General features: G+C 41.5%; 2 protein-coding genes and 1 pseudogene across 16 annotated transcripts in view; 1 reads left to right on the forward strand and 2 right to left on the reverse strand.

Annotated features, from left to right (window-relative positions):
- Positions 1–4316, reverse strand: part of tom1l2b (target of myb1 like 2 membrane trafficking protein b) — a 76326-nt gene extending 72010 nt beyond the window's left edge. For 5 of the 15 annotated variants that reach the window (XM_078240250.1, XM_078240263.1, XM_078240259.1 and 2 more), the window contains exon 1: positions 4215–4298. Coding sequence is in view for 6 of the 15 variants with exons in the window: in XM_078240252.1 (XP_078096378.1) it covers positions 4215–4266 (52 nt within the window). In the remaining 9 variants the exon portion in view is untranslated. Of the gene's footprint in view, positions 1–4214 lie in introns of all 15 variants that reach the window. The other 10 variants (XM_078240249.1, XM_078240253.1, XM_078240255.1 and 7 more) reach the window with 5 other exon arrangements.
- Positions 544–717, reverse strand: LOC144510972 (U2 spliceosomal RNA; annotated as a pseudogene).
- Positions 4317–4635: 319 nt separating the features above from the next.
- Positions 4636–20202, forward strand: part of drc3 (dynein regulatory complex subunit 3) — a 45088-nt gene continuing 29521 nt past the window's right edge. Inside the window, exons 1-5 of the mRNA XM_078240248.1 lie at positions 4636–4761; positions 11599–11776; positions 17138–17254; positions 17857–18023; positions 18166–18312. Coding sequence (XP_078096374.1) covers positions 11617–11776; positions 17138–17254; positions 17857–18023; positions 18166–18312 — 591 coding nt within the window. The 5' untranslated portion in view covers positions 4636–4761; positions 11599–11616. The remainder of the gene's footprint in view (positions 4762–11598; positions 11777–17137; positions 17255–17856; positions 18024–18165; positions 18313–20202) is intronic.

Genomic DNA, 20202 nt, shown 5'->3' on the forward strand with positions numbered 1-20202 from the left:
GTGGATTGATTTGTATTTCCTACATTACCACAGCATTTTCTGGTGAATACTAAAGATCGCAAAAGGAACTATGTAAATGCAAGTTAATTAATTTGAGACAGGATCAAATACTTTGTACAAAACTTTCCTTTTGAGTCATGTGTTAAGTACAACTGTTCAATGTGAAGTAGCATATACTGAATGATAGATCAAATTTTGCTTAACCACTTCCATGGATTATTTTTTCAGTACACTTTTGTACCCTAGTAAATATCAAATACTCTAGTCCTTTTTGGTATCCAGTGCCAATATCAAGCTTATGGGTCAACTACACAACCTCAAGGGATTCAAAATCACATAAAGGACTTGGCTAAGATCAAGTGTGGTCTGCTGATTTTTTTAAAATACTTTTCCAATTCAATCAAATCAAATCCAATTCAGAGTCTCAACAAGTTGAGACATTTCAGATCCAGGCTGACAAGACAGGGCGAGCAACCAAACCACCCTGTCCTGGGCCTGATCTACATGAGCCAAGCTGATTGGAGAAGGGGGAGGTTCCTCCTCCAAGACTTGAGCTCATTTGCATCTTAGCCAAAAGGCCGAGATGCCGCTTTTAAAAATTGCTTCATATGAAACATATGAAGCTTCAGTATAACCTAATGACCTCGACCATGTGCGGCCGACCATGGGCTGCCGACCATACTACACTTGATCTTAGCCAAAAGGCCGAGAAGCGATCTGCTGATGCTGCACTTGGTCATGGCCATTGGGTTGCATTTAAGCTTCATTTTCATATGAAGCAATTTTTAAAAGCGGCATCTCGGCCTTTTGGCCAAGATGCAAATGAGATCAAGCCACGGAGGCGGAGACGTCCGCCTACTCCAATCAGCTTGGCTTATGTAGATCAGGCCCAAGACAGGGTAAAGGGTTGCATACCCTGTCTTGTCAGCTTGGATCGGAAATGTCTCAACTTGTTGAGACTCTGAATTGGACTTGATTTGATTGAATTGGAAAAGTATTTAAAAAAAAGGACTCTTATCTTCTGCCATGAAAAAACAACTTCACACTTTGACGATTATCTCTTCTACAAAACTCCATCAGTAGGAATTTCCCATTTCTCACATCGGCAACTTTACTGTCTCTGAGGATAGTTGCCAGTTTAATGAGAATTCATGCTGAATATTGGGAGATCTTGTGCTTTAAGCAAGAAGTATTCATTTTCATTTTGAGCAATATAATTAACAAGTTTTGTATATCACTAAGAATAATAAATTGTTTGCTTTATATTTAATTAGGACAAATATAAATGGTTGAAATTGCAGCCTTTCAAATTATTTTTGGTGGATCTCTGCTGAGCAATATTTCAGTGAGTTAGCATACTTAAAATTTTGATTAGGTATGCTGTACAGCATAGAAGATCAAGAAGAAAAAAGATAAGCTTAGGAAGACCAAGAAGCTTAAAGAAAAAGACAAAGTCTTACCCAGCACAAAACAACAGCACTAATAAGGTTTACAAATCCTTAATTTAGACACACATTTTGCATTTTTAAAAACATTTAATCAAGATCTACAGCATGTATATCCATTAAACTACACTACCCTAATCCCACATTTAGATCAGTTATCTACTGATCATATAAATACAGCAAGTCATCATTTGGTATTATTTAAAAGATTTTAATGTTTCAATTTAGGGAAAAGGAAAAGAATGATACTAATAACAAGTCTGCATTCTGACTTGTAGTGCTAATCAAAACTCACTTGAGAAGTTGGTGGTACTTTTGAGCAATCAGCCAAAACAGATCACCATGATTGGTATAGTCATCTTTGCTTTCGGCTCTTGGGATCTGCTCTTTAATTTATATCCAGTCAAATCATACAAAACACATGGGTCACCCAACAAAACATTTTGCATCAAGATTGGGAGTGAACAAATCAAAAATTGCAAATCAAACCTGAGATAAGCATTTAGCTTCAGTTTCTAAAATGACCAAATTCTCTTTCATTTGCCATAAAGCTGACATTACCAGAAGGATAAAATCAAAACAACAAAAGGAATGCATTGGACCAAGCTGGAGTCCCAGGCTAGCCACACGAACCCCCACCAACTATGGCAAGGTCTGCAAGACATAACAGGCTCTACAAATGAAGGCATGTAAAATCGCTGGCACCAACACACCCCTGCCTGATGAGCTCAATGCATTCTATACCCGTTTTGAGCAAGAGGTCAGCGAATGCGTGCCCTCCACCTTGGAAGCTTCACATGAACCTGGATCCGAGGTCACCATTGCAGACGTCAGAGCAGCCTTCTCAAAGGTCAACCCACTGGCTTGGAAGAGGTATCCAGACGAGCACTCAGATCCTGCGTGGACCAACTGGCGGGGGTATTTGCCTCTCTTTACAACAATCTGAGGGTCCCTATCTGCTTCAAGACCACCACCATCACCCCAGTACCAAAGAAAAGCCAGGCAGCATGCCTTAATGACTATCGTCCGTGGCTCTGACATCCATCATTATGAAGTGCTTTGAAAGGTTAGTCATGGTACGAATCAATTCTGACCTCCCAGATTGCCTGGATCCACTACAGTTTGCCTACTGCCACAACAGGTCCACAGCAGACGTCATCTCCCTGGCCCTGCACTCAACCCTGGAACACTTAGATAACAAAGACACCTATGTATCAACTACAGCTCAGCCTTCAACACCATTACAGCTTCAAATTCCTTGGCCTGGGGCTCAGCTCCTCCCTCTGCAACTGGATCCTGAACTTCCTAACCCACAGACCGCAATCAGTAAAGATAGGCAACAACACATCCTCCATGATCATCCTCAACACTGGTGCTCCACAAGGCTGTGTCCTTAGCCCCTTACTAAATTCCTTTTGCACCTATTACTGTGTTGCCAAATTCCCCTCCAACTTGATTTTCAAGTTTGCTAATGACACCACCTAGTGGGTCAGATCTCAAACAATGACGAGAATGATAGAGAATCAGGTGTGATGACCACAATCTCTCCCTCAATGTCAACAAAACGAAGGAGACAGACATCGACTTCAGGAAGCGTAGTGGAGGATATGCCTCTGTCTACATTAATGGAGACGAAGTAGAAATGGTTGAGAGCTACAAGTTTTTAGGTATCCAGATCACCAACAACCTGTCCTGGTCCTTGCCATATCGACACTATAGTTAAGAAAGCCCACCAATGCCTCTATTTTCTCAGAAGACTAAGGAAATTTGACATGTCCACTACAACTCTCACCAACCTTTACAGATGCATCATAGAAAGCATTCTTTCTGCTTGCATCACAGCTTGGTATGGTTCCTGCTCTGTCCAAGACCGTAAGAAACTACAAAGGGTCGTGAACGAAGCCCAGTCCATCACTCAAACTGGCCTCCCACCCACTGACACTGTCTACACTTCCCAATACCTCAGAAAAGCAACCAGTATAATCAAGGACCCCACGCACCCCGGACATACTCTCTTCCACCCTCTTCGGTTGGAAAAAAGATACAAAAGTCTGAGATCACATATCAACCGACTCAAAAACAACAGTTTCTTCCCTGCTGCCATCAGACTTTTGAATGGACCTTAATTAAGTTATTCTTTCTCTACACCCTAGCTATTAATGTAACACTGCATTCTGCACTCTCTCCTTTCCTATGTACAGTATCCTTTGTCTGTATCGCGCACAAGAAACAATAATTTTCACCGTATACTAATACATGTGACAATAATAAATCAAATCAAAAACGGTTCAAGCTGGTGTCAGTCACAAGCAGTTATAAACAGGACCAAAGCGGCTAGGGCAATCTCTGACTGCTCCTAAAATTGCAAACGCGCAAGTAGGTGAACACGTCCATTTGTAAAATTTAGGGGAAAAAAACCTTGGGCCGAACAGCTTTCCAATGACATTGCAAAAATGTAAACAAACATTTTTTTTGGGGCGGAACCTCCACCCTTACACCATGCGTCACCCTGAAAAAAAAACATTTCACACAAAACACTAAAAAAAACTTAAGTGATCGCTTTCCTCTTCATTTAAAAAAAAGATAAAAACTAAATCAGGAAAGAAGACCCTGAAGGAAATTAAACGTCAAGACGTTGACACGGCACCCTCGTGAGACCGATCTAAAAAACAACAATAAATGCTGACGGGACTTGAGGAATAAAGTGTGCGGTGATAGAGCGGTGGTGGAGTGTTTGTGTTAAGGTTGGCTGAGATGAGGAGCACTCACCTATACATTGTCCTACTGGAGTACTGTACGGATTCCCGATGAAGAACTCCATCTTGACTCTTCCTCCGCAAACATCCAATGGATGCGGGTGACGTCAGCCTCGCCTCATCCTACCTTGATAGCAAGGGCATATCCCGCCCCTCCATCCCGCTGATTGGCTGAAATTCCGCACGCTGTCACGCCCACCCTTCATTCCATCCAGCCATTGGTCGATTGTTGTGTCAATCAAATCTTTAATCAAGTTTGTGCGTCGCTATCTTTCGGATAATTATTTTGCCCATCTCCTTCGCCATTAAACTTATATTTTTAGACCTGCGTCTTTTTTCCCCCTTCAAAAAAAATCCTTTAACACATGACCCTAAGTAGTTATTAATTAAACGAAATCTATCCAATGATGATGCTATTCTTTGGCAGGGAGAGCGAGAGAAGGCCAAGGGCACGTGATGTTTATCCTAGCAACCGAATGAAGCTCGGCCAAGCCAGCTTGCTGCAGAATGCACAATCGGTGGTTAATTCCAAACAGATAAAAACTACAACAACCGCGAAGGCAAGTGTTGGTTCTGCCTTCAATAGATTCGAAATGTCAGATATTTCACGATTGATTATCTTTTCAACTTTCGGGTCCGGTGGAAGATGTTAGTCTCTCAGAGATGTTTCCTCACACCAGACTGCTGAAGCAACTACTCTGCTGGGAACAGGAGACTCCCGGCAGAACAGCGGGAATGCTGTAGGAATGTCCTCAAAAACACCCCCCTGAGGAGTATGGTGACTAACTCTGGAGGGAAATAGGGGGGACACTTCGCCAGAGGACTGGGGTGGGAAGGTTGCTGATTGCACCTGAGGAATGTGGGGTGCTGAAGAGAGTAGATATTGCGAGCGGGAGGCTGTTCAGACTTCTGAAGCACGATGTGGGGATGCTGATGACAGCCTGGGGGAGTGGGCAACCTGGCTTGACCGAGTTCCTTGGCCTTCTGTCTCCTTCCCCACGAATTCATCATTATTGGATGGATTTCCTTCTGGTTTAATTAATAATTGCTTACTATCTGTGTGGGGCTAGGAGAGTGGCGTACCCAGATTATTACAACCCATCCCCCCCACTCCCCTCCCGGACCCTCCACTCTCAGGCCTCTCTTCCCCTTACAGAAGCTATCCCTCCCCCTCCCCTCCCCGACTATCCTTTCAACCCCCTCCCCACAAGGACTACCTTACAACTCCCTCTCCCTCAAGTCTGCTGGCCACCTCCCTAGGCCAGTGATAGACCAAATTGTGGTCTGAGAGGGCCACATTGCTGCTGTCTCTGTACCCAGCTTTGGACCCTTTACAAATCCAAGTTCTCTTTCAGTTTTACAAGTTGTTCTGTCACTCTAGTCTTAATTAGAAACCGAGTTGGTTGACTGACTGGTCTATAATTCCCTAGTTCCTCTCTTAATAAACTTTCTTAAATAGCAGAGTGACATACACAATTTTCCAATCTAAAGAAATTGCAAATTGAGAGAATTTTGGAAAATTATGCTTAGGGTGCTTGCAATGTTCTCATCTGCTTTTAGAAATCGGGCATGGAAACCATCTGGTCCTTGGGTCTGTCAGTCTTTAGTGCCATTTTCTTCATTGCAGTGGTTTTGCCTACATTAATTTTGGTGACCCCCTGATTCAATATTAAATTCCTTGGTTGTCCAGCATGTTGAACTTTTGCCTGACTAAATACTAATGCAAGGTAGTTATTCAACCAGCAGAACCAAATTTTCATTGACAAAAATCACTATTATCCATTTTCAAGGGACCCACACATACCTTTATTTATAATACATTTGTAAAATATGTTTCCTTTATTTTGATATTTTTTGCAAGTATACTTCCTTTTCATTGCTCTTAATAACTGTTTTGTTACCACTTGCTATTCTTTGTACCTTTACACATTTTTTTATCCATTCATGGAAATGTGAGCATCACTGGCAAAGTCAGTATTAACTGCCTGGCCCAAATTCAGATGATGATGGTTAGCCTCTGCAGCTCACGTGGTGTAGGCCCACCTACAGTGAGTGATGTTAGGCTGGGAGTTCAAGGATTTTGACCTCAGCAACAGTGAAGCAGCAGTAATATTCTTTCAAATCAGAATAGTATGTAACTTGGATGGGAGTTCTGATGCATCTGTAGGTTTGAAAGGAGCCTTAGCAAGTTGCTGCAGTGCATGAAGATGGTATATATTGTTGCTACTGTACATAGGTGTAGGAGGAAGTGAATGTTTAAGATGGCGGGGAGATGGGGTTGTGGAGATAAGGCAGGAAAATGGAGTTGAGGATTATTGTATCAGATCAGTCATGATTTAATTGAATGATGGAGCAAACTCGTTTGGCTGAATGGCCTACTTATGCTCTGATGTCTTATGGTCTTATGGGTGCTAATCAAACAGGCTGCTTTGAGCTGGATGGCGTTGAGCTTCATGATTCTTGTCAGAGTTGGATTCATCCAGCAAGTGGACAGTATTCCATCATATTCCTGATTTGTGCCATGTAGATGGTGGACAAGCTTTGGTGATTCAGGGTATGAGTTACTCGCCGCAGAATTTCCAACCTCCAACCTGCTTTTGTAGCCACAGAATTTATATATATGGTTCAGTTCTGTTTCTGATCAAGGGTAACCACCCACTGCCAACACCAATCCCTTCCCCCACCAAGAACATTGATGGTGGGAGATTCCATGATGGTAATGCAATTGAATATCAAGGGGAGATGGTTAGATTCTCTGTCTTGTTGGTCATTGCATGGCATTTCTGTGGCACACATGTTCATATTGGCCCAAGACCGAATGTTGTCCGGGTGTTGCTGCATGCAGGCATGGACTACTCATATCTGAGGAATTACGAATAGTACTAAACATAGTGAAATCATCATCAAATATCCTCACTTCCAATCTTGTGTTGGAGGGTAGGTCATTGAAGAAGCAGCTGAGAATGATTGGGCCTCGGACACTACCCTGAGGAGTTCCTGCAGTAATATCCTGGGACTGAGATGATTGGCCTCCAACATCACATTTTCCTCTGTGCTCGATTGACTCCAATCAGTGGAGAGTTTTCCCCCTGATTCCCATTTGGAATCATAGAATCACAGAATCCTTACAGTGCAGAAAGAGGCCATTTGGCCCATCGAGTCTGCACCAACCCTCCAACAGAGCATCCCACCCCAGCCCTATACCCGTAACCTCACATACTTATCCTACTTATTCCCCCTTCACTTCAATTCTGCTTGATGCCTTGAGAGTGATTCCTTGAAAGTGACTGTCAAAGGCAGCCACTCTCACCTCACCTCTGGAATTCAGCCCTTTTGTCCATGTTTAAACCAGGTCTGTAATGAGATCTGGAGCTATGTGACCTTGGTGGAAACAAACCGAGCAGGTTATTGCTGAGTAAGTGCTACTAGACACCTTGCATTGCTTTGATGATTGAAAATAAATGGCTTGTTAGGCCATTTCAGAGGGCAGTTGAGGGTCAGCCACGTTGCTGTGGCTCTGGAGTCACATGTAGGCCAGACCGGATAAGGACGGCAGATTTCCTTCCCTTAAGGGCATTAGTGAACCAGATGTTTTTTTTCTGACAATCGACAATGGTTTCATAGTCATCAGTAGATTCTCAATTCCAGACTTTTTTATTGAATTGAAATTTCACCATCTGCCATGGCGAGATTTGAATCCAGGTCCCCAGAACAAGAGCTGAGTTTCTGGATTAATAGTCCAGTGATAATACCACTGGACCATCGCCTACTCTGGATGGAAATACCTGAGCAATTGTTCACATGGTTACATAAATGCCAGTATTTCAGATTTTTTTCTCCAGTATCTGTGCTTGTTTTTGTATTTTGTATGCATTTTTCTTTTAGTTTTGTGTTGTCTCTTATCTCTTTAGACATAATGGATATTTTTTGGCAAGTGGAAAGCTTGCTCCTTAGGGATATAAACTGATTCTATATGCATTGAATTTTTTTTATCCCACTGAACTTCTGTAATTTTACCCATTGATGGATTTGCCCACTTTATTGTGCACAGCTTTTGTTTCATCACATTGAGGTTAGCCTTATCAAAAAGAAGCGGGGGTGTGGGGATGGTCTTGGCAAGATGTTTGTCTTCATCGATGACATGTTGAAGGCTCCAGAGAAGATGTCATAGTTTCTCCGCTCCGGGGAAGTACTGGATGATGAAGGGTACTCTGTCCGCCGTGTCCCATGTTTGTCCTCTCAGGAGGTCGGTGCAGTTTTTCACTGTGGCGCGTCGGAACTGTCGATCGATGAGTCGAGTGCCATATCCTGTTCTTATGAGGGCATCTTTCAGCGTCTGGAGGTGTCTGTTGCGATCCTCCTCATCTGAGCAGATCCTGTGTATACGAAGGGCTTGTCCGTAGGGGATGGCTTCTTTAACGTGTTTAGGGTGGAAGCTGGTGAAGTGGAGCATCGTGAGGTTATCCGTGGGCTTGCGGTACAGTGAAGTGCTGAGGTGACCATCCTTGATGGAGATGCGTGTGTCCAAGAATGCAACCTCAAACAGACCATTGTCCGCAGCAAACTACCCAGCCTTCAGGAGAACAGTGACCATGACACACACAACCCTGCCACAGCAACCTCTGCAAGACGTGCCGGATCATCGACACGGATGCCATAATCTCACGTGAGAACACCATCCACCAGGTACACGGTACATACTCTTGCAACTCGACGAACATTGTCTACCTGATACACTGCAGGAAAGGATGTCCCGAGGCATGGTACATTGGGGAGACCATGCAGACGCTACGACAACGGATGAATGAACACCGCTCGACAATCACCAGGCAGGAGTGTTCTCTTCCTGTTGGAGAACACTTCAGCAGTCATGGGCATTCAGTCTCTGATCTTCAGGTAAGCATTCTCCAAGACGACCTTCACGACACACGACAACGCAGAATCGCTGAGCAGAAACTGATAGCCAAGTTTCACACACATGAGGACGGCCTCAACTGGGATCTTGGGTTCATGCCACACTATCTGTAACCCCCATGACTTGCCTGGGCTTGCAAAATCTCACTAACTGTCCTGGTTGGAGACAATATACATCTCTTTAACCTGTGCTTAACCCTCTCTCCACTCACATTGTCTGTACCTTTAAGACTTGATTACCTGTAAAGACTCGCATTCCAACCATTATTTTGTAAATTGAGTTTGTGTCTTTATATGCCCTGTTTGTGAACAGAACTCCCACTCACCTGACGAAGGGGCAGTGCTCTGAAAGCTAGTGGCTTTTGCTACCAAATAAACCTGTTGGACTTTAACCTGGTGTTGTGAGACTTCTTACTGTGCTTGCCCCAGTCCAACGCCAGCATCTCCACATCACAGAAAAGTAACCCAGACAAACTCAAAAGTTAATTATCTTTCTGACATGTGCTTGTCTACTTACCCTAATCTACATGAACGTTAAAATCTTCTATTAAAATCATTCAGCCTTTACTACATCCATTACTGATATCTATCAATCATGGCTGCTACCAGGGAACTGATCCACAATTCCAGTCCTTTTCTGTTTCTTAATTCTACCCATAAATTGTTCACAGCCTGTTATACCCTCTCTTATCATTACAGTGATTTAATCCTTAATAACTAATACTCCTTCCCCATTCCCCCCACCACAATTTTTCCTATCTTTTCTATGGAACTAAGAATCTGGTATATACCCATCCTAACTGTTTTGCAGCTATATCACAATATTGGCTACTAACCTTCTAAATTGTATTTGTGCTTGAAATTTATTCGATTTGTTCCTTATACTACATGTATCTGTATAAAGAACACTTATTTGGACCATACACTCTTACCTGTCCTTCTGCTGTAATGTTCCACTGACGTATTTTTATTAATTTCTCTCTCCTGGCATAATTATTTTACATTATTCATTTTCCCTTTACTTGTAATGCCTAAAGCACAATTTCTGACTGTTACTCTATGTTCTTTGCTTTAATTTGATTTGGAACAATCATTTATTTTACCTTTTCCATTTGAGTTCTCCCTTCCCAAGTTAGTAGTTTAAAGTCCTTGTGACTGCCCTTATTTCTCCTTTCCACTTGGACTCTTGTTCCAGCTCAATTCAGGTGGAGCCTATCCTGATAATGAAGTTCTTTCCTGTCCAAGTGCTGAGTCCTGGTGCCAGTGTCCCATGAAATGGGATCCCTCTTCCCAACACCACTTCTTTACCTTTAGCCATGTGTATACTTCCATTATCCACTTATTCCTACACCAATATGCGTGTGTTTCAGGTAATAACCCAGAAATACAAATGTATATTCAAGTAAATGTTTTTTAAAATGTTATAAGGGTTTCTGATTTCACCGACCTTCTTTCAAGCATTGAGTTCCAGATCTCCACCAGTCTCTGGGTGAAAACAAATTGCCCTTGACCTCCAACCTCTTCCCCTGAATCTATTCCTCCCCTGGTTATGGGCCTCTCAACTAAAGGGCTAGGGTTTTCTTATCAACTCTATCTCCTCCCTCATAATTTTATATATTTCAGTTAGGTCTCGCCTCATTCCATTTGACTGAAGCATAAATTTATGGATACGATGTACAATGTAATAAAATTTATGATCCCATCTAAACTTTTCAATGTATTATTACCTCATTCTGATCTACATTTGATATTGATCATATTGTCAAGAATCTTGCTTCAAAAGTTGATTGTTCCATTGTTTGTTTTAATTTTTGAATTCTTCCAGTACTGTGTCAGAAGAACAGAAAATGTTGGAAATACTCAGCAGATCAGGTAGAGTTTGCGGAGATAAAAATCCCAGATCAGTTGCTATCTGACTAGCTGAATATTTCCAGCACTTTCTGTTTTTATTTCAGATTGTTAGCATCTGCAGTATTTTGCATTTGTTTCAGTGCTACAATATGTGGTGCAGTTATCAACCAAACCAGTGAATACTTATAAGAATTCAATAGCAAGGCTGCAACAAAAAACACATTTTTCTACTCTCTAACCAAGATAACTCAGGGAATTGAAACAGACAAATCTGATGGATGTTTTTAGTTAATACATAAAAACTTCAAGCAGCATTTAAAACTCTTTGTAATTTACGTTTGTTTGTTGTCTTGTTTTCAAAATAAATCTCAACTCCATCCACAAGCAAGTGGAGAGGGAAGCCTCTGCAAAGAGGGTTGTGCAATCATCCACTGAAAGGTGTGTGAGAGTAGCTGACGACAACCCACCTTTTCATTTTGTCTCTTTACGGCAAGAAATTAGTTTGTTTTATGCAACAACCACTGACAATTGCAGCAGCGCCAATTGTTTGCAGTCTATTCATTGTAATGTTAAATACAAAAAAAGAATATTTATTCTGATGGTATTTTTAAAAATATTTTCTTCTTTTTAAGTGAATACAGTCATTCAAAATGAGCCAGCTGTATAAAACAATTGAGCCCAGTGTTATTGATGATGAAATGCTTGAAGAGGCAGTAAAGAAACAGGGACCATCAGGAAGGGCTGGACAGATATCCCAGTTGGAAGGAATTGATTTCAAAGATGTACACAGTCTTCAGCTTGATTACCGAAGTATGTTTTAGATCTGCACTGTCTTTCATGATCTTGATAAACACAATGTTGATAGGTTACGGTATAATTACTGAAAGATGTATTGATAAGCAGTCTACAGTTGACTGCTAGAGAATATAATGTATTCCTCTGTACTTAAGCAATCTGAATGGTTCATGCATGTGATTGATAATAACATATCTATAAAGTATACTTCATGTAAAAAAAAGTCCCAAAGAGGAGGTCTGAGGGAGAAGGAACAGAGACTGAAACATAGTTAGAGAGTTAGAGGCAGTGACTGAAAGCTTGATTTAAGAAATGGGTTTTAGGGAGGGCATCTCTGGTAGTAGGGCCAACATAGCTGAAGCAGTGAGGAGAAGGCAGGCCAGTGATGAAGGACTTGGGACATTGGAGGGAACTTGAAAAGTTTGCAAAGCTATGATGAATTGCAAAAACTGAAGTAAGTTTAGAACAACTGGATATTCGAAATAGAAATAGTAATCTAGGAGCTCAAAGGTAGTGATCTCAGGAATACTACCAGTGACATGTGCCAGTCAGAGTAGAAATAACAGGATATATTGGATGAATACATGGTTGAAGGGATAGTTTGAGGGAGAGGGTTTCTGATTCCTGGGGAATTGGGATCGGTTTTGGAGAGGTGGGAACAGTACAAACTGGAGTTTGCTCGAGTGGTTGGCTCAGGTTTAAACTAAAATGGCAGGGGGATGGGAACCTATGCAAGGAGTCAGAGGAGGGAGAATCAAGAACAAGAAAAAAATACAGAAAGGGAAATAAAAAAGTGATAGGCAGAGAAATCAAGGGCCTGAATCAAAGGGAAAAATCATGGGAACGGGGCAAGTAATGTTAAAAAGACAAGCCTTAAGGCTTTATGCCTTAATCCATGGAGCATTTGCCATAAAGTGAATGAATTAATCATGTAAATAGATGTAAATGGGTATGATATCGTTTGGATTACGGAAACATGGCTGCAAGGCAACCATAGATGAGAATTGAGCATCTGGGTTATTGAGTATTTAGAAAGGACAGACAAAAAGGAAACAGTGGTGGAGTTGCATTGCTGATTAAAGAAGAAATTAGCACAATCGTGAGGAAAGATATTAGCTCTGCTGCTGTGGAATCTGTATGGGTAGAGCTGAGAAACACTAAGGGGCAAAAACATTTGTGGCGATTATATATGGACCCCCAAAACTGTCGTGTTGATATTGGGAATGGCATTAAATATGAAATTAGAATTGCATGCAATAAAGGAACATCTGTGATTATAGGTCACTTTTTAATCTGGCTTTGATCTTTGGGTCCTCACTATCCATGGGGATAGTGCCAGAGGACTGGAAAGTGGCGAATGTTGTTCCTCAGTTCAAGAAAGGAAATAGGAATGACCCTGGTAATTATAGGCCGGTTAGTCTTACTTCGGTGGTCAGTAAGTTAATGGAAAAGGTCCTGAGGGATAGGATTTACGGCCATTTAGAAAGATGCAGCTTAATCCGCGATAGTCAACACGGATTCATGAAGGGTAAGTCTTGCCTCACAAATTTGATTGAATTTTTTGAGGAGGTAACTAAGTGTGTAGATGAAGATAGAGCAGTTGATGTCATATACATGGATTTTAGTAAGGCGTTTGATAAGGTCCCCCATGATCAGCTCATGAAGAAAGTAAGGAGGTGTGGGATAGAGGGAAATTTGGCCGATTGGATAAGTAACTGGCTATCTCATAGAAGACAGAGGGTGGTGGTGGATGGAAAATTTTCAGACTGGAGACCAGTTATCAGCGGTGTACCACAAGGATCAGTGCTGGGTCCTCTGCTATTTGTGATTTTTATAAATGACTTGGATGAGGCACCATTGATTACGCAAAGACTCGTTGTTGCGAAATAACAGGCTTTTATTAACAAAAGAACTGGAGCACACCCGAACCGATAGCTAATCCGAACTGAGGCAAAAGGGGTGGAGAGCAGTCACCTTTATACCCAGAGAAGAGCGAAGCCCCGGATTGAGGCAGCAGGGGCGTGTCCAGGCATATCCCATAAACAACAATATTACAGTGGTTCACCATATTGGAGGAGGGGGCTGAAGGATGGATCAGTAAATTTGCTGATGACACCAAGATTGGTGGAGTAGTGGATGAGGTGGAGGGCTGTTGTACGCTGCAAAGAGACATTGATAGGCTGCAGAGCTGGGCCAAAAAATGGCAGATTGAGTTTAACCCTGATAAGTGCGAGGTGATTCATTTTGGTAGGACAAATTTGATTGCGGATTACAGGGTCAAAGGTAGGGTTCTGAGGAATGTGGAGGAACAGAGAGATCTTGGGGTTCATATCCACAGATCTCTGAAGGTTGCCACTCAAGTGGATAGAGCTGTGAAGAAGGCCTATAGTGTGTTAGCATTTATTAACAGGGGTTTTGAGTTTAAGAGCCGTGGGGTTATGCTGCAACTGTACAGGACCTTGGTGAGATCACATTTGGAATATTGTGTGCAGTTCTGGTCACCTCACTATAAGAAGGATGTGGAAGCACTGGAAAGAGTGCAGAGGAGATTTACCAGGATGCTGCCTGGTTTGGAGGGTAGGTCTTATGAGGAAAGGTTGAGGGAGCTAGAGCTTTTCTCTTTAGAGTGGAGGAGGTTGAGAGGCGACTTAATAGAGGTTTATAAGATGATGAGGGGGATAGATAGAGTGGACGTTCAGAGACTATTTCCTTGGGTGGATGTAGCTGTTACTAGGGGGCATAACTATAAGATTCATGGTGGGAGATATAGGAGGGATGTACAAGGTAGGTTCTTTACTCAGAGTGGTTGGGGTGTGGAATGGACTGCCTGCTGTGATAGTGGAGTCGGACACTTTAGGAACTTTCAAGGGGTTATTGGCACAACATCGTGGGCCGAAGGGCCTGTACTGTGCTGTCCTGTTCTATATTCTATATAGATTGGGCAAATCAAATTAGTTACAATAGCGTAAAGGAGCAATTCCTGGAGTGTATACAGGTTTTCTGGACCAATATATTGAGGAACCAACTAGAGAACAGGCCATCCTAGACTTGGTATTGTCTAATGAGAAAGGAATAATTGGCAATCTAGTTATGCGAGACCCCTTGGGATGAGTGACCATAATGTGAAAGAAATTTTCATCAAGATGTAGAGTGACAGAGTTGATTCTGAGAAGAGTCCTGAATTTTAATAAAGGTGCAAGTTGGCTCTGATGGTTTAGGAAATGTTACTTAGGGCTGACGGTGGATAGGCAATGGCAACCATTCAAAGAACACATGGGTGATCTGCAATAATTGGTTATTCCTGTCTGGTGCAAAAGTTAAACAAGAAAGATGGCCAAACAATGGTTTACAAGGGAAATTAGAGATAGTATTAGATCCAAGGAAGAGGCGTACAAATTGGCCAGAAAAAACAACAGACCCGAGAATTGGGAGCAGTTTAGAATTCAGCCAAGGAGGACCAAGGGATTGATTAAGAAGGGGAAAATAGAGTACGAGAGTAAGATTGTGGGTAATATAAAAGCTGACTGTCAAAGTTTCTATAGAGATGTGAAGAGAAAAAGATTGGTGAAGACAAATGTAAGTCCCTTCCAGTCAAAAGCAGAGGAATGTAACATGGGGAACAAAGAAATGACTGACCAATTAAATACATACTTTGTTCCTGTCTTCACAAAGGAGGACACAAATAACATATCAGAAATGTTGGCGAACCCAGAGTTTAGAGAGGGAGGAACTGAAAGAAATCAGTAATAGTAGAGAAATGGTGTTGGGGAATTTGATGTCATTGAAGGCCGATAAATCCCCAGGGCCTGATAAGCTACATCCCAGAGTATTTAAGGAAGTGGTCCGAGAAATAGTGGATACACTGATGGTCACCTTCCAAGATTCTATAGATTCTGTAACAGTTCCTACAGATTGGAGGGTAGCTAATGTAACCCCACTATTTAAAAAGGGAGGCAGAGAGAAAACAGGGAATTATAGACCAGCCAGCCTGACACCATTAGTGGGGAACATTCTCGAGTCCATTATCAAAGATTTTATAGCAGAGCACTTGGTAAACAGTGGTAGAATTAGACAGAGACAACATGGATTTCCGAAATGGAAATCATGTTTGACAAATCCACTGAAATCCTTCGAGGGTGTAACTAGTAGACGTGATGAGGGCGGCCAATGGATATGGTTTATTTGGACTTTCAGAAGGCTTTTGACAAAGTCCCACATGAGAGATTGGCGTGTAAAATCAAAGCGAATGGGATTGGGAGTAATGTATCGAGATGGATAGAAAACTGGTTGGCAGACAGGAAACAAAGAGTGAGAATAATTTTCCAAATGGCAGGCAGTGACTACTGAGCTGCCTCAGGGATCAATGCTAAGACCCAATAAGTGTAGATAAATCTGAAGTTATTCACTTTGGTAGCAAAAACAAGAAGATAATTTATAGTCATATGGATAATAATCTAAGAGAGGGGAATGTGCAACGGGACTTGGGTGTCCTGAAGGTAAACATGGAGGTGCAGCAGACAGTAAAGAAGACAAATGGTATGTTAGCCTTCATAGCAAGAGGATTCAAGTACAAGAGCAGGGACATTTTACTACAATTATACATGGCCTTGGTAAGACCACAACTGGAATATTGTGTGCAGTTTTGGCAAAAGATGCTTGTGCTATAGATGGGGTGCAGAGAAGATTTACCAGACTTATTCCCGGGATGGCAGGACTGACGTATGAGGAGAGATTGATATATTTGCTAGAGTTTAGAAGAATGAGGGGGGGACCTCATAGAAACTTATAAAATTCTAACAGGATTAGACATGATAGATTCAAAAAGAATGTTCCCGATAGTGGGGGAGTCCAGAACTAGGGGTCATAGTTTGAGGATAAGGGGGTAAACCTCTTAGGACAGAGGTGAAGAGAAATTTCTTCACCCAGAGAGTGGTAAGCCTGTGGAATTTGCTACCACAGAAAGTAGTTGAGACCAAAACATAATGGGCAGGATTTTATGGCCTCGTTCAGGTGAGACTGGAAATTTCTGCCCGAGATTTCCGTTATTGGATCTTTGCGCCGATTCCATGGCGGGCGAGGTGGTAAAATTCCGGCCGGTATGTTTTCAATAAAGAGTTAGATATAGACAGAAAGGGGATTAAAAGATATGGAGGGAAGACAGAATCAGGCTATTGAGTTGGATGATCAGCATTGATCATAATGAATGTTGGAGCAGTCTTGAAGGGCTGAATAGCCTATTTCTGCTCATATTTTCCATGTTTTTAATCGGAAATTACCTTGAAATTAAGTCTTACCCTCAAAGAAAACATTTGCATAGATGTTCATTTTATCATTGTGACTTTTGTTGTTCCAAAATCTCTGATCTCCTCGGTACAGATATATTGAAGATTGACAATCTGTGGCGGTTCAAAACACTGACCAAACTCCAGTTAGACAATAATGTAATTGAAAAAATTGAGGGACTGGACACGCTGATCAACCTGGTGTGGCTAGGTAAGTACTGAAGAAATCTGTATATTACGCATCTTAGCCTTTTAATTCAGCTATGTTTTAAGTATTTTAAAAAATATATTCAGCCAGGGGCATGACAGATCAGATGTGATCTAATTAAAAGGCAGAATAGTTTGTGGCACTGAATGGCCTTCCACCTGTTCCTATGAGTCAGGAGCAAGAGAATCCACTCCACTGATATGTTCGTGCTGGACATTGTCCTCCAGAGTGAGAAGCCAAACAAATGCTCAGGTTCTTGCACAAAGTCCTCTTGGGTATGAAGGGCCCTTAAAGCAAATCACAAAATTATGTTTTCTGAGAGAAAAGGAGGAAATTTAGAAGAAATAGACCACTTTTTAATTCACCACTTTTTATTAGTCTGATTCTTGGGTGTTTTTGCTTTCTGATGGTAAAAGAACAAGCAGTTGCAAAATCGAAGGTCAAAAGCAATCCTGCTGCTTAACAATGTGCAGATCTGCATCTGTCTAACCCCACAAACAATAAATAGCTGGGCAAAGTACTAGAAAGCTGACACTGGAACTGTACACAAAGGAGAGAAAAGGGGATCTTTTGGAAAAAATCAGCTTATTTTTTTCTTCTTTTAGATTTGTCCTTTAATAACATCGAGATAATTGAAGGCCTGGATAAACTGGTTAAGCTGGAAGACCTCAGTCTGTTCAGTAACAGAATTGCCAATTTTGAAAACATGGATACATTAGTAAACCTGCAAATCTTCTCTATTGGGAAAAATCACATCAGTAAGCTGGAAACTGTAAGCAATTTGATTTAAGTGGAGATCATCATTCCCTTCCACCATCCGCAGTATTCTTCTTTGTTGTCAATGTCTTCTTTTGAATTTTTAGTGCTTAAATATCTGTGCAGTTATCCATATAACAATAATTTTGTTCTTGTAGATTATCTACCTAAGGAGATTTAAGAAGCTGCGCACAGTGAACCTGGCTGGCAATCCTATCTGTGAAGATGAGCGCTATAGTATGTACATTCCTGCCTACCTGCCTAATCTGATGTACTTGGACTTCAGGTTGATGGATAAGACGACAGTAAGTGTTTAATAGCAATGGACCAGAGATGGAATTGATATTGTAATAATATGCTTCTTGACTACAGTTAAAGACATAATGCACATTTGGTACCCAACTTGTGTAAGATCAGTGAATTATTCACAAACAATCAATTATAGCTAAATATCCCCAATGTTTTATTTAATGCAGTGTTATGAAAAGCATCAGGTATATAGCTCCCTCCATGAATCCCAATCATTTTGTACCATTAAGATAAACAAACTTTTGAATTCCTCTAGTTTAAAAAATTTCCATTCCAACCATTTCATGAATATTTTAAGCACCCAAGTATTGCTAATGCCCATTTCTCAGGTTTCTTTGTGTTGAGGGCAAGTTGTAAATTGTTCTATAGTGTTGGTTACAGTTCAGTGTGAAGAAGTCTTAGCAGTCATACGTGAGTTAACTGCACGTCTTTTTGACTCTTAGTATTTACAAATGTACAGTTAAGAGTACAATCTAGGAGCTGTCTCCATGTTGCTGGTACACGCAGCTCTGTTCAGTGCCACATTGATTCATAGGTTTGTGTCTTGTGTTCTCATGCATCACTGTGTAGGTAGTATTATACCCTGTCCCATATAATCCCGCTATGTGCCAGACCTTTATATTACATTCCCCCCACTCAGTTTCTACCAAATGTATTTTAAGCAATTATAGTTTGCCTTATGTTTTACATTGTTGTTACTATCATACATTTACATTATATCATCACTACCCCATCTTTCCCCTTCAAGTCCTTGAATTCAATGGTTCAGGTGGCCTGGAGGTTTTATAACCCTTCCAACATCCTGTTTGCACTCATGTCAGAGAAGCTCTGTCACTGTAGGTTTGGGGGTCATTCTGACATTTGGGTATATTTTCATCCTGTTCTTTCATTCTTTTGAGTTGAACCATACTTGGTCAGTTTGGCTATTGCACTGGGGTCGGTGGTTGCGATCCTAACTCATTTCCTGCAGGATGGGTGAATATTGTATTCATCTTTTTGTTCTTTCTTTTCTTTCTTCCATTGTAGTGTGGATCGTGGTGATGTCTTCTGTGGCAGAGGATGAGCATTCCTATGACTAGATTGAGGTTTAATGGTACGCTCACCTCTGCGCTTTGCTGGGCAGCTGCTACAAGGTTCCAGCATCTTTTGTGGCTTTGGTATGCTGGCTGGGAGTTGCAGCATATGTTCAGTGGTTGTAGCGTTATCCTATTGTGCCATCTTCAGAGCCAGAGATTGATGGTCATCAGGCTGCTGATTACTTTCTTTTACACCCTCCACTGGAAGCATGGTGGCTATCTACTGTGTGGCTGGCTGGTGTGACCATTGAAGGTTTTCTGGCACCTATAACAAGAAAGGACAAATATATACCATAGAGAGAGAAGGCTGTTCAGAGCAGATGTTTCATCTGGACAATTCTTTTGTTTGAGTGGTCAGAAACTTGCAATTCTGCTTAATTAACAACAGTGATTTTGGACAGCAAGCATCAACAGCTGTTTTGAGGAGATACAAGGCTAAGCAGGCATCCCTGCTCAGGGAAGAAAGAGGCTGTTTACAGATGATGTACATCAGCTTGAAGGTCTGTTTTCCATCATATCTTCGTGGTTCCAGGATTATCCCAATGATTGGAAGTTGGATTCCTCTGGGCCCAGGAAGTAGTGTGCCTGTTTGAAACCTGAGGTATTTGAACCAGATTCTTTCTCTGACAGGACTGGTATGCTGTCTGCTGTATCCAATTTTAAATTTGCTAAATGGCCATTGATTGAAATGCCTGTGTTCTAAAATGAGAAACCAAGATCTTTGACCTCACCCAAGAAGCCGACTCTGCACTCTGAAGCTGAATCTCCAAAGGAGATTCAATGGAGTCTTTTGCTGCTGTAAGGAATTTT

Source organism: Mustelus asterias, chromosome 23, assembly GCF_964213995.1.
Source record: "Mustelus asterias chromosome 23, sMusAst1.hap1.1, whole genome shotgun sequence".
Classification (NCBI taxonomy): Eukaryota; Metazoa; Chordata; class Chondrichthyes; order Carcharhiniformes; family Triakidae; genus Mustelus; species Mustelus asterias.